Source organism: Myotis davidii, unplaced genomic scaffold (genome assembly GCF_000327345.1).
Source record: "Myotis davidii unplaced genomic scaffold, ASM32734v1 scaffold50, whole genome shotgun sequence".
Lineage (NCBI taxonomy): Eukaryota > Metazoa > Chordata > Mammalia > Chiroptera > Vespertilionidae > Myotis > Myotis davidii.
The window spans coordinates 628,224-643,388 of record NW_006282004.1 but is presented as its reverse complement, the minus strand read 5'-3'; the positions used below and the strand labels follow the sequence as shown (position 1 = coordinate 643,388).

The window sequence follows — 15,165 nt, the reverse complement described above, 5'->3', positions numbered from 1 at the left end:
CTGTAGGAGTGCACTGACCACCAGGGGGCAGCTCCTGCATTGAGCGTCTGCCCCCTGATGGTCAGTGTGTGTCATAGTGACCAGTCATTCCAAGTCATTCTGCTGTTAGGGTCAATTTGCATATCACCCTTTTATTATACAGGATAATATCTACTGAGTACTGTGACTTGCCAGTGCTGATGCCATGCATTGCCTCAAATGTTACAACAACCCTTAGGAGCAGGCACTAATATTATCTCCATTTCAGAGTTGAAGAAGTAGTGGCTCTCGTAAGTTAATTGCTTGCTTAAGGTTACACTATAAATAAGTAACGCTAGGAATCAAACTGCAGCAGACTCAGAGCAGGGTATTGATGCACTAAAGCAATTGAGCTAGAAATAAACATGGCAAGAGGAGATCAATATAGACGAGAGGGGATTTACTCTGTAAAAGTGTGAGAGGTTGGGGAAGTATGGTGGGGTCAAACTCTTTAGCAAGACATGCCATGTCCTTTTAACCAGAACATGCCTCCCTCCTGCCTGCCTCCCAGGTGCATCTCTTAACTGTCTTCACAGCTCCATGGGGAGGCCACACTGAATTATCTGGCGATCCCTTCACTAGTCACTCTCTTCTTGCCTTTGCATAAGCAATCTCTTCTAACTAGAATAACTTCTACTCATTCTTTGCTTTGTGAATGACATGTCTTCGTCTAAGATTCTTCTCGATCGTGCCTCCTTTTGTAAAGCCTTCCTGCTTCCTCACTCTTTCATGCTCTGCAGCCCCAACCCCAGCAAAGCCAGGTGCTTTCTCCTCTGCATTGTCAGAGTAACATGCATGGTGCACTTCTCGCCTCTCCCCTACGTTGCTGCAATAACCTATTCACATGCTGCTTTCCCTTGAGACTCAAGGCCCTTCAAAGAAATAAATGGTATGCTTATCATAAAGCCATAGAGTAGGTGCTCAAAAAAATTTGATGAATAAATGAATAGATGAATGAAGACATGGCTGATTGGTTTATTGATTGATTGTGAGAGAATTAAAAACTAGACATAAAAACATAAATGATAAAGAACTTTTAGATCCAAAGCCAGGGAAATGGCTTGATGAGAAGAGTATATAAAAAAAAAACTTAAGATGTATGATTATTGTGTTTCATTTTCTTATTATAAAATATCAGGAATACCAATTTTACTGTGGTCATTTCTTCTTTTTCAGGCATCTTAGTAACAACAGAATAACCTTCTTGAAGCCTGGTGTTTTTGAAGATCTCCACAGATTAGAATGGCTGTACGTTTAATTTATGTGGCATTTTATGGTATTGGTTTTTATGTTCTAAAACTGTATAAGTGAATTGATTTTTTTTTCCCTTCTGGCTGGCAGGATAATTGATGATAATCACCTCAGTCAAATTTCCCCACTAACATTTTATGGACTAAATTCTCTTATACTCTTGTAAGTACTAAAATTAAAGCAAATATTTTAATTAAAAGAAAATATATGGATGAAGATTACTGTTTCTCAGAAGGAAGGTGGGGTGGGGAGAGATTATGCATATGTGCATAACCCATGGACACAGACATGGGTGGTGAAAGTCTGGGAGCTGTGCAGAGTGGAGGGGGTCGATGGGGGAAAAAAGGTGGACATATCTAATACTTTCAACAATAAAGATTTTTTTTTAAAGAATGAGAAACAAAAATATTTGGAGGTAAAAGTAATCTTCCTATAGTTCCTATTCTGTTTTTGTTTTGGTTTTTTTTTGTTATTAGTGTTTTGGTGTGGTTTTTTTGGGGGGGGGTATGCTTAAATGTTAAATATTTTGATTTATTTCTACTTTTTATTTTTATAATTTTCCATATTATCAACTGTGGCATTATTTCTCATTCTATCTCTTATTTGAATAATAGGTTGAAAGTTTATGGAAAAGTATTTACTTTAGTGATACTAACTTTCCAAATGCACAACAAAATATAAAAATGATTTTATATTTTTCAGTGAGTTTGTTCCATGTAAACGATAAATCTACATCATTTTTTTTAAAAAAATTACTGCTTTAAGTTAAACAGCATTAAGTTTGGAATTGTAAAACCCTAAAAAAGGATTTACAACTAAAAACCATTACTTAATTATAGTTTATAAGGCTATTTTGTAGTTTTAACCGTTTTTAAGATTTTTCTGTCTTCTACAATTTGAGCCCATCAAAACTGAATACATACTCACAGTGGTATTTTATTGAAATATTCTTAAGCATACCATTACTACCTTATGTTAATCTTGGTAAATAAAAATAACATTCATTTAAAATCACCTCCTTTCTGGTCAGCGTGGCTCAGACCTATGTTGAGCGTTGACCTATGAACCAGGAGGTCACAATTCAATTCCCAGTCAGGGTACATGCTGGGTTGCAGGTTCAACCCCTAGTAGGGGGCGTGCAGGAGGCAGCTGCTCAATAATTTTCTCTCATCATTAATGTTTCTATCTCTCCCTCTCCCTTACTCTCTGAAGTTAATAAAAACATTTTAATTAAAAATAATATCACCTCCTTTTTATTGCCCACTGTTGAAAGGCACTGGCTTTTTTTTTTTTAGTTACTAACATTACTGCTTCCTCCATATGACAGATATTATTTATCTAATTTTACCACTAACAAGCAATGAAGTATAAAACACAGGACAAAAATAAAGAAAACAACTAAATTAACAGATTTCCATGGTTTCATAAGAATAATGATAATACCATGTTTGGCTTAAGTTAAATAAAATAACTAGAAAAAAATGTGATTTTTTAAAATTTCTTTTCTTTTTCAGAGACCTGATGAATAATGTCCTCACCCATTTGCCTGACAGACCTCTTTGTCAGCACATGCCAAGACTGACTTGGCTGTAAGTTCCTCTGTCTTTTCTTAAAGAAGTCAACTAACTTTTCTCGTTTTGCCTGGTTCGTTTGGGTATTAGGTTTTGTAAAATGGTAAATTGTTAATGTCATATCACATTTCCTCAAATGACTTTAACATGATTTTGTTATTAAACATCCCCATCATCAAACTAACTCCTCTAAACTCGCCCCAAAATAAAACATCTCAAAAACAACAACAACAAGCAAAGAAACAAAAACACTTGGAGGCAGAAAGAAGACAGAAGGGATGGCATAGCATCTATATAATATCTCCCCCTTTTCCCTGTTGACCTATCCACTTATTAATATGTACAAAAAGACTAAATTTTCTAAATTCTGCATAGTGAAAATGTGCTACTTCGAATTTAATTTTGAAGTCTAATCACAATAGAATATGTTCCATGAAATGTGTTACCAAATAGCTTTGATTGTTGTAATAAATATCACTCCACTATTCAGAACTCAATTACCCTCTAAATTTTCCTATTAAAATACAGGTAAAATGAAGAAATAAATAACCAAAATAACAATTGAAATATTTGATCAATAAATGTCAAATACAGTACCATATGAAAACTCACTCTGTTTCTTATTATGTAGGAAATTCTCAAATTTTTCTTTAATTCTAAGCCCAAAGTAGATTTAAAATGCCAAATTAAAAGTAAGGGGGAAGCCCTGGCTGGTTTTGCTCAATGGTTAGCGTGTCAGCCTTCAGATTAAGGGTCCTGGGTTTGATTCCAGTCAAGGGCAACCCTAGGTTGTGGGCTTGATTCTCAGTAGGGGGCATGCAGGAAGCAACGGATCAATGATTCTCTCTCATCATTGATGTTTCTCTCTCTCTCCTTCTTCTCTGAAATCAATAAAAATATATCTTTTTTAAAAAAAAACATAAGGGGGAAGAAGCGCTGGCTGGTTTTGCTCAGTTGCTAGACTGTCGACCTACAGACCAAAAGGTCAGAGGTTCGAGTCAAGGGCATGTACACGGGTTGCAGGTTTAATTCCAGGGCCCGGTAGGGACTCTCAGGAGGCAACCAGTCAAAGTATCTCTCTCACATCAATGTGTCTCTCTCTCTCCTCCCCCGGCTTCTCTTCCACACTCTCTCTAAAGATAAATGGAAAATGAGATCCATGGTTGAGGATTTGAAAAACAAAAAGTAAGGGGAAAGTTAGAGTAAGAAACTATTTTTGTAAGAAGTGACAACTATCAACCTGATAATAAAGCAGGAGGGAGAGGTACTATAAAAAGCAGACATAGTAATTCAAACATACTATAGTTTGGAACTATTTAGGGGAAGGTAAATATCTCAGAAATCATGACTTGGTCCAGAGGGCATCTTGGTGTAGTCATTATGGAAAGGGCAAATTAAGTTTAATATCCTGTGTTGTAATTGAATTTTGGCTCAGATCAATACATTAATAGTTAACCATGCTCAGTAATCCAAACTTAGTCATAAGTAAATTAGCAATGAAGGAATCATGCATTGAGACCAGAAGCAAATATGGGAGATACTAAGCTTTCCCTTTGCTTTAAAAAAGACAGCTATATATCACTTCAGATAAAAATAAAAATTATTAAGATTTATTACTAAAAAATGGACTTTTAAAATGTTTAAGTTTTAGCTAGCCAAACAACTCATTCCATGTACATTCCTGATAGTGACTGTTACCCTGTTTTAATGCTAGTAATAATTTTTACTTAATAAGTATGTATGTCTTTTAAAATAATTGTAATATCTTTACCTTGCCCATGAACTTTTATTTAGCAAGTATAAACTAGAAAATCTGATCGATGTGTTGGCCTAAATAAATAAATAAGTTTAACTCTGATTTAGTGAAAAAATACACATAAAATAAAAAGACATATGATAGCCCAGGATAATATGCTTGCAAAATATATGACAGACAACAGATTAAAACTTTTAATATGGCTCTTTCAAAGCAATTTTTAAAACTGTAAACATTATAGTAAAGGTAGAGAAATTTTCAAAGGAAGCAACATAGGTAATAAATAAGCATATGGACAGATGGGCAATAGCTGAAGGAAGGTGAACTAAATATCAAGAGAGTGAAGTAAACTTTTAATTTGAGATAAGAGTGAGCAAGATTATATATGGGTTGAAGAAGCTATATATATATATAATTTGAATATATAGAAAACAGGGAAGCTATATTATGGAGCAAGGTACTGGAAGACGTGGAAAAGGATGGAAATGTGATACACACAGAGCAATGAAATAAAGGAACTAACCTTACTACAATCAACATGGCTCAATTTCAAGAACATAATATGAATTACAAATAAACTATACAGGTTGGGCATACAAGGATATGGAGAACTATTAACATACTTAATAAGTTAACTCTAATTGATGTATATCAAACTGCAGAGTCCCTTCTCAATAACAGAACTGGTTTATTTGGGACAGGAATGTACCCAGTCAAAACACTACCTTCCAAAACTTCCCTACATCTAGAGCTATCCACATGACTAACCTCTAACTAATGAGGCTGAAAAAGTATAGTGTGGCACTTCTGGGAAATCTCCTTGAAGAGAAAAAGGCAGACCTTTCTTTTCCTTCCTTATCTAGAACAAATGGATATTATGGCCAAGCATTATCTTGGACCATGAAGACTAGGACATGTGAACAGTGAATGTGAAAGATCTGGGTTTTTAACAGCTTTGTAAAACTGCCATACTAGCTCTGGACTGCCTAATTCTAGATTATTTTTTCTTAAAAAGAATTCCTTACGTATTTATGCGGTTATAGTTAGGTCTCTGTTATATGTATCTGCACCAAATCCTAATAGATATAAAACTGCAAACAAAGAATGCCCAAAGAGCATTCACTGAAATTGACCATATATTTTAGGACATACACAAACCAAACTTGAGAAAACATATGGAGGGATTGGCCTAAAAACAGGAGAAGGGCTATCTCTTCCTCTGAGACTAGAAAGAGACCAGGTGCACTTACAGGTGAGTCTATAGATGTTGGGCAGAAAGTCAAAGGCTTTTCCCTGGTATAAAGAGAAAAATGAAATGATTTGATTCAGAGGCTCATCAAGTTGGAAAAGTGGTCTAAACAAACAAACCACCACCACCAACAACAACAACAAAACCACTCTTTTCAACTCCCTAAAAGCTAGGAGCTGGACAACAAGAAGCAGGTTTGGATGCTTCAGCTAATATGTATGCTGCAAACCAGATCCCTGCATGTCAAGGACCAAAACCTCTAATTGTAGGAAGAAAGCCAAAGCCAACTTACAACTCAAGGTTAAAACAAATTTAAAATTAAATAAAACTAGCAGTGTAATCAAAAGTCCCTAATTTGAAGTTTCATAAGTAGCTAATATCACCTAAGGATATTTTCTGAGGCTTAAGAGAGCATCACCACCTAGTGGTAGATTCATGGAACAGCAATAAATATTATGAAAGGCCAAAGCTTTGGCCAAACCTAATGACTATAAGTGCTTAGTTTCCAATTTAAGAACATAATTTTTCTTTAAAAGAATGTTCTAGAGCAGTGGTTCTCAACCTTCTGGCCCTTTAAATACAGTTCCTCATGTTGTGACCCAACCATAAAATTATTTTCGTTGCTACTTCATAACTGTAATGTTGCTACTGTTATGAATCGTAATGTAAATATCTGATATGCAGGATGGTCTTAGGCGACCCCTGTGAAAGGGTCATTCAACCGCCAAAGAGGTCGCGACCCACAGGTTGAGAACCGCTGTTCTAGAGTATTGTATTCCATGTAGTACACAAATCCCTTCTACACAATTCTTGAGTTATGGTACTACCTCTGTAAAATATCTATAGTGAGACAAGTTGCTTCTCTGAACACCATAGATGGCGAGCTTAAACTTAAAATGTTTTGTGTCTTTCAACCAGTAAATCTAATTTTGCAACCTGATACAACATAAGAAAACCCTATATCTTCTACAGCCTCACTTCAAATATATCTCTCGTTTTACTCTTCTCTATTATAAACACACCCTTTTCACCCTAGCTGGTTTGGCTCAGTGGATAGAGCATCGGCTGAAGGGTCCTGGGTTTGATTCTGGTCAAGAGTACATGCCTGGGTTGCAGGCTCTATCCCCAGTAGGGGGCGTGCAGGAGGCAGCTGATCAATGATTCTCTCTCATCATTGATGTTTCTATCTCTCCCTCTCCATTCCTCTCTGAAATAAACAAAAAAATATACTTTAAAAAATAATAATAAATAAATACGCCCTTTTTTCCAAATGACTTGATTTCTAGATCCCTTACACCCAGATCTGACAGAGATACTTTGATTTGTCAATATCTATTTTTTATTGCAGTGCCCAAAATAAAACTAACTCTCCCAGATGTAGCCTAACCCACAGAATATCGCACTTCTATTATTGCTACGCATGTTTCCCTTACAGATTTTAGTAGCTGTGTCACACTTTAGCTCATATATTTGCGTCATGATTGTCCCTCTAGGTCTATGTTATAGGGTGACCAGTAAACTCAGTGTTGGTACTGATGAGATTTAAGAATCAGCATTTACTTTTGAAAGTATATCCCTACCCTCAGCTAATTCTGAGGGTCTGCAAACATTCACCGTAAACCAAACAATAAAAGAGTACTTTCATGATAACTACAAGGGAATAATAAAGCATAAACAGTCTGACAAACTCAGCTGCTTAGACCAGGCTCCTGACAGTGACTAAGTCACGCAGCAGGAGAGTTCAAGTAGGGTCAATAGGGTGTCGCAAGAAAATATATACACATACTTTGAATAATTATAAAGGCAGTGTTTATTAAAATGCATTTCATCTTCAATATTGAGCTATCAGCTGTTAAAGTGTGAATGTGTTTCTTTGGGACACCCTCCATATGTAATCCCTAAACTGGGAGTGGACAGCCAAGAATAGCCTGTGGGGATTCCTCTGTAAAAACCTGTGTGGCAATATAATAAAGCAATGATGTTATTTATAGTGGGAAAAGCTAGTGAAAAATTTTTTCTGAGGAGTATTTAGGCAAGGGAGGTAGAAGCTAAGTATTGTTTTGGCAGTAGCAGCTTCTGCAGGCTGCAGCAGAATAGGGTCACACCACTTAGAGAAATGCCATTGGTAACTCTAGACAGATGCTTAATACAGTCCACTATGAAATCTCTGTTAATAGTGAGTGTCTACCATAACAAAGATTTTCAATTTGACTTCTCATTCTTTTCACATTTCTCAGAATGACATATGTGCCCATATGAACACATGATATAGGTATGGTGATTCAAACAATTTTTATAATTAACTGCGAAAAAAGAAACATTAAATATATGTAAATATTATTTCAGCTATTATGTAAGTGGCTACCTGTAAGAATCTATATAAAATAAACAGCATGTGAAATGATTTTATTAGAAAGCAAATAATTCTCAACCAATTTATTTCTGTCTATGATTAAAATTTAGCTTTATCATCTTTTATGTTTCAGGGATGTTGAAGGCAACCATATCCATAATTTAAAAAATATGACTTTTACCTCCTGCAGTAGTTTAACTGCTTTGTAAGTAATGTTTTATCCTTCTCAAATAATGTTATATCTCTTTACAAAGAAAATGAATCATTTCTGTGAACAGTAGCTAGCATAAACATGCGTAGTAATTGACGGCAAATGTTCACTATCAGCTTGAAGTTTTTTGAAACTGAAGCACATTGGCAAAATTGCTGAAGTTCAAATTAAGGGTAACCACAGAGTCTCAATAGACATAAATCGTCACAATGTCACTGTATTATCTGAGGCCTGTTTTTCCCAATCTGAAATAAAACCCATTTTAGTGGAAAGAAATTCTTAGAGACCACAAAGAATCTGTCCCTGGGTCTCAGTATGAGAAACACTATAAGCAAAAGTCTTACTCTATGAGAATACTTGCTCTTTGCAAATTATTACTGCAAAAATAGTGAGGGGGGATTAATTATAATCAAAAATGTTTTAGAAATACTGCAGAATGTTCACAACCTAAGTATATAATTGTGGACACCAGGATAAAGCTTAGAATGTTACTGAGTATCGTTTACCCTTATGCCTCTCTGGCCTATTTTAAATTCACACTGCCTCTTCCATGAAAGTGAAGGATTCTGGGGCTTCCTTTAATATAAAAATACAGCGGCCTAATACACAGTTGATTTTTCCAGGAGAATGTTTTTCAAACTGTGAGCTGCAACTCACAAGTGAGTGGTGAAAGTAATGTAGTATGTCCTGACCATAATTTAAAAAAATTGAATTGAATGGAATAAAAATATCAGAGTGTAATTTCCATAATTAAATGTATTGTTTCAAGCATCTTGGATTGTGTGGTTGTATATTATGTCCCAAAGTAAAATGCATTTCTTTTACTGTAGGTTACCATAGAAAATTTTGAAAACCATCATGTTAGAATATGCAGGGCTCCTGTGTATTGGCAATGCAATAGCTACCACTAAAACAACAATAACTTTTCTCCAATTATGCCTCCCATTGTAATGGATTCAGGCCACTGAAATAATTGAACTCTTCTGCAGTGAGTTCAGCAGTCCTCAGATGCAGGATGCTCTATATTAATCATGCAAAATAGTTCGTATGGATGTTCACTTTAATTGGCCAAAAGAAACCAAATTGCACCCAGCCAGGTGTGGCTAGCAGTTGAGCAACGACCCAGGAACCAAGAGGTCACTGGTTCGATTCTTAGTCAGGGTAGATGCCCAGGTTGTGAGCTTGATCCCCACTGTGGGGTATACAGGAGGGTACACATAATGATACATATTGGATATGTATCAAATATATATCCAAAAAACTTAGAACTTCTTTTTTGTTCTACTTGTGTTTGCTTTTTAAACCTGTGCATGATGTTAATTATGTTTCCTCTTGGTCCAGAGATATTAGGAGGAGGTGGTACTGGTTTGGAGTAGTTGGAGGAAATAAATACTTAAGGATGAGACAAGGCCAATATCCAAGCATGTCACACAACGTTTAAAGAATTGGGAATCCTTTGACTTTTCTATGAGTTAGTCCTTTATGCCAGCTCGTCCACATGAGATCCTGCAGAATTGAATTGTCCAGAGTTACGGTCATCATTCAGCATCCCAAACTAGAGCTCTAACTTGGTCCAATTTAAGCTAGACTTCCTTCAGCAACTCCACCCTAAGTTACATCAACTTCCAAATATGTATGAATGATAATTGTTTAGGGGATATTTTGTTAGACAGACATGCTACGTGGGCTGAAGAAGTGACTCTAAAACAGCTCCCTAATGCTCTCATGGTCTGATATTCAGACTGTTCTCAAGAGTTGAGATTTTCACTATTTCCCTTGCAAAGCTCTTCCCCATTTCACTTTAAAATTGGAATGTTTTATTTTTGTCATTATTAAAAGATTTGGAAATTTGAGATTAAAATTAGGTTGAGTAACACCATACTCCTCCAGATTATCTTGATGTGAAAAGTGCACTATATATAATTACCTTTGTTTTTGCAGGCTGTTCATCTCCTCTAATAACTCATTTATCAAGAAGCTATAATGTGTGTGTTGTTTTTTCACTTTCAGGATAATGGGGGAAAACAAAATTAATGACCTAAAAGAAAATGCTTTTGCACCTCTCCAGCAATTAGATGAATTGTAAGTTTGATTAAACACATAATGATAAAAATTTTCTTCCAACTGTTGTAGTCCATATTTGCTATGTATATATGCTTTTATACATTAAGAGATCTTTATTATCTCTTTTCCTAGCATAATTTATATACACCTTGGGCCACAAAGGAATTCTGAGAGCATATAAAAATGTGTGTTAATGAAAAATATAAAATAGATATTTGAGGAAAATGAAGTAAAGGAAACAGATGCAGAGAAAAGAATAAATTTAGGGTAAATTTAATAAATAAAATACATCCGACACCACTCTGTTCCACTGCTAGAGGGACAGCAAATTTGTCTTGAAGTTTCCTAAAGAGTTAGGATTCAGAGACCATTAAGATAAAGGGACTTCACTTTGCTAATTCTGAAACCAGAGGGTAATCTCTGATTCATAAAGAAATTAAACACTGCCATGCGTACATCCCAACCTATATTAATAGAAGAGAGAGATCAATTAAATCAGCTATTTATATGTCCCTTTTTTAAAATCAGTAACAATTCCAAAATAAGACCCAAAGTATGGAGGCATGGAACAGATTGTCACTCCCTTTTTTAAAACTTTTAGAGTTCTAGTAATTAATATTAGTCATCAATAGCATTGTTAAAAGTGCTATTAATCAAGTATAGAACAATAAATAAAATCTTAAGAAAATAATAGGACTTTTTCAATTATTTCCCTAGGGACTTAAGAAATAATAAGATTGAACATCTTTCACCGAATGTATTTAAGGATCTAAAGGAGCTCTCGAAATTGTAAGACTGATATTTTGTCACTTCATTTCTTTAATTTTTAATTTTTTATGTTTTAAATTGTGATCAAATATGTACACATAAAATTACCATTTTAACTATTTTTAGGTGTACTGTTCAGTGGCATTAACTACATTTACTTTATTGTAAAAACATCACCACCATCTATCTCTAGGACTTTTTTATCTCCCCAAACTGAAACTCTATACCTGTTTAACAATAATTTCCCATTATCCCCCCACACACCAACATCCACCACTCTGTGTTCTGTCTATAAATTTGACTCCCTCGGGTATCTCATATAGGTGGAATCATAATATTTGTCCTTTTGTGACTTGCTTATTTCACTTAGCATGTCTTCAGATCCATCCATTTTGTAGCATGTGTCAGAATTTTTGAGTATTATTTTTCTAAATAATAATATTAATTCTATAATTGTATTTATTTAATTTTATAATTAATGAATTAATATAATTGTTCACAATAACAATCTACTGTATGTATATACCATAATATGTTTATCCATTCATCCATTGATGGACACTTGAGCTGTTTCCACCTTTTAGCTATTGTAAGTAATGCTGCTATGAACATGGGTGTACAAATATCAGTTCAAGACCTTGTTTTCACCCTGACTGGTTTGGCTCAGTGGATAGAGCGTCGGCCTGCAGACTCAAGGGTTCCAGGTTCGATTCCAGTCAAGGGCATGTACCTTGGTTGCGGACACATCCCCAGTAGGGGATGTACAGGAGGCAGCTGATCAATGTTTCTCTCTCATCGATGTTTCTAACTCTCTATCCCTCTCCCTTCCTCTCTGTAAAAAGTCAATAAAATATATATATTTTTTAAAAAGACCTTGTTTTCACCCAGCCTTTGTGGTTCAGTGGTCGAGCACTGACCTATGAACTAGGAGGTCACTGGTTCAATTCCAGGTCAGGACACATGTCCAGATTGCAGGCTCAGTGTGCAGGAGACACCTCTTGATATTTCTACCTCTCTATCTCTCTCCCTTCCTCTCTCTAAAATCAATAAAAACATATATGTGTGTGTGTGTGTGTGTGTGTGTGTGTGTAATTTTTAAAAAAAAAAAAAAACAACCTTGCTTTCAGTTCTTTTTATATGTAGCCTCAGAGTTGTTGGATCAACTCTGAGGTCACATATTCTTAATTTTTCAAGGAAAATTATATTCTTAATTTTCAAGGAAATATCATACTGTTTTTTCATAGTGGCTACACCATTTTCCTTTCTCACTGGTAGTGTACAATAGTTCCAGTTTATCCACAACTTCAACAACACTTTTTATTTCCTATTTTGTTAATAATAGCTATCCTAATGGATCTCGTGTTTTTTACTTGCATTTCCCTAATGTTTAATGATGTTTAATATCTTTTAATTTGCTCATGCATTTGTATATTTTTTGGACAACTTATAATATTAAAGTATTTTACCCATTTTAAATTGTGTTTTGTTATTGTTGTTCTTGAATTATAGAAGTTCTTTATATATTTTACATATTAAATCTTTTCAGATATGATTTGAAAATACACTCTCTCATTCTGTAGGTTGCTTTTTCACTCTGTTGATAGTATCTTTGATGCACAAAAGTTTTTAATTTAGATGTAGTCCAATTTTTCTATCTTTTCTTTTGTTTCCTATGCTTTTGGTGTCATATGTGAGAAATCTTTGCCTATTCCAATGTCATGAACCTTTTCCCCTTGATTTTCTTCCAATAGTTTATAGTTTTAGCTTTTATATTTAAATCTTTGATCTACTTTGAGTTAATTTTGTAAATGGTGTAAGCCAGCAATTTTCAACCTTATTCATCTCGTGGCACACATAAACTAATTACTAAAATTCTGTGGCACACACAAAATATATTTTTGGCCAATATGAAAAAAAAATAGGTGTACTATTGATTCATTCACACCAGACCGCTATTGTTAGGTTGGCTGTTGTCATTTTTTATTTGACAATCTAAGGGAAAAGAAGTCAGTGTCCCTCACTAAATAGTCAGGTATTGCATGTTTCAAAAATTCTTGTGGCACACAGGTTGAAAATTGCTGGTGTAACCTATGGGTCTATAGTCTTTTTTTTGGTATGTGGATATCTATCTAGTTTTTCCAGCACCATTTGTTGAAAATACTACCCTTTCTCCATGGAACAGTTTGACACCCTTGTTGAAAACCATTTGACCATATACATAAGAGTTTATTTCTGGGATCTCTATTCCATTGGTCTACACAGGGGTGGGCAAAAGTAGGTTTATGATTGTAAGTACATGAAACATAGTTTATTCCTATATTATTATTTATTAACTAGAGGCCTGATGAATGAAATTCGTGCAAGGGGCTTGGCTCTCACAGCCTCAGAGGCTTGCCTTGGCCCTTGCAGCCTGGCTTGGTCCGGAAGGTCATCCAGAAGGACATCCGGAAAGGCGTTAGGCTGTCTGATCTAATTAGCATATTACACTTTTATTATTATAGATTATTGTATTATCTATTCGTATTACAACTGTAAACATACTTTTGCCCACCCTTGTATATCTGTCTTTATGCCAGTACCACATGGTTTGATTACTGTATTTTTGTAGTACATTTTGAAATCAGGAAGTGTGAGACCTCCAACTTTGTCCTTCTTTTTCAAGATTATTTTGGCTATTCAGGCTCCCTTGAGATTCCACATGAACTTTAGGATATTTTTTTTTCTGTAATCTATATTGGGGTTTTGATAGAAATTGCACTAAATCTGTAGATTACTTTGGGTAACATCTTAACAGTGTAAGTCTTCCAATTCATAAGCACAGAATTTATTGATGTCCTCTTTATTTTCTTTCAGCAACATTTTGTTTTCAAAATATAATTCTTTCACCGATATATTGAATTTTCTCCTAAGTATTTTATCCTTTTGATACTATTATAAGTGGAATTGCTTTTCTATTTTATTTTGGATTTTTCATTGTCAGTGTATATAAATACATTTGGTTTTGTACTTGGGAATTTTGCTGAATGTGTTTATTAGTTATAACATGTATTTTGTGTGTGTGTGTGTTTGAAATCTTTAGGGCTTTCTACATATAAGATCATGTCATCTGTGAACAGAGGTCATTTTACTTCTTCCTTTCTAATTTGGGTGCTTTTTATTTCTTTTTATTGCCTAGTTGCTCTGGCTAGGACTTCCAGTACAATGTTGAAAAGAAGTAATGCACATGGACATCCTTGTCTTATTACTACTGGTTTTAGAGAAAAAACTTCCAGCCTTTCACCACTGACTATGATATTGGCTGTGGACTTTCGTATATGGCCTTCATTATGTTAAGATAGTTTGTTTCAATCCCTAAACTGTTGAGTCCACTTTTGTTTTTTGTTTTTTTTATACATTTCATTTTTCAATGTAATTCTTCCTCTCTTTTCGTCTTTCTGTAATCACCACCCCCCAGGGACACCCCTATTCCTCACCCCCACCTAACTAATGGTCCAATCTAGAGTAAATGTCTTAAAAAGAGAACTTGCCCTGAGAAACTTCTTTTAATCAATGATTCTTGTTTCAAGGTGTTGTTTTACAAAGACTCAGAAGTTTTCTACATTCAAATTCTGCTGTACTATCTGATTTACCTCTTTGTTCCTAGCTAGAGCCTTTTACTTTTAATTATGCCTCACAAATTGCTACAACATACCACTCTTTGACATATAATTTATGTAAAAAATTCTCAATGTGATTCTATGAATTCAAATTTTTAAAAATTTACCTTTATTATTAAAAGTATTCCAGATGTGCCCTTTGTTTGTTTGTTTTCCCATTGACCCCCCTCTACACCCCAACCCAGGCCTTCATCACTCTATTGTCTGTGTCCAAGGGCTCTGCACATATGCATATAAATTCCCCAGGTTAATCTCTCCCCACCCACCC

The 15,165-nt window shown here is 34.9% G+C and overlaps 1 protein-coding gene across 4 annotated transcripts in view; it reads left to right on the top strand.

The window, feature by feature from the left end:
* RXFP1 (relaxin/insulin-like family peptide receptor 1) overlaps positions 1–15,165 on the top strand; it is an 85,464-nt gene that overhangs the window by 60,517 nt on the left and 9,782 nt on the right. For all 4 annotated transcript variants that reach the window (XM_006752664.2, XM_015564347.1, XM_015564290.1 and 1 more), the window contains 6 exons: positions 1,195–1,266; positions 1,360–1,431; positions 2,784–2,858; positions 8,332–8,403; positions 10,420–10,491; positions 11,191–11,262. In XM_006752664.2, the coding sequence (XP_006752727.1) occupies positions 1,195–1,266; positions 1,360–1,431; positions 2,784–2,858; positions 8,332–8,403; positions 10,420–10,491; positions 11,191–11,262 (435 nt within the window). The remainder of the gene's footprint in view (positions 1–1,194; positions 1,267–1,359; positions 1,432–2,783; positions 2,859–8,331; positions 8,404–10,419; positions 10,492–11,190; positions 11,263–15,165) is intronic.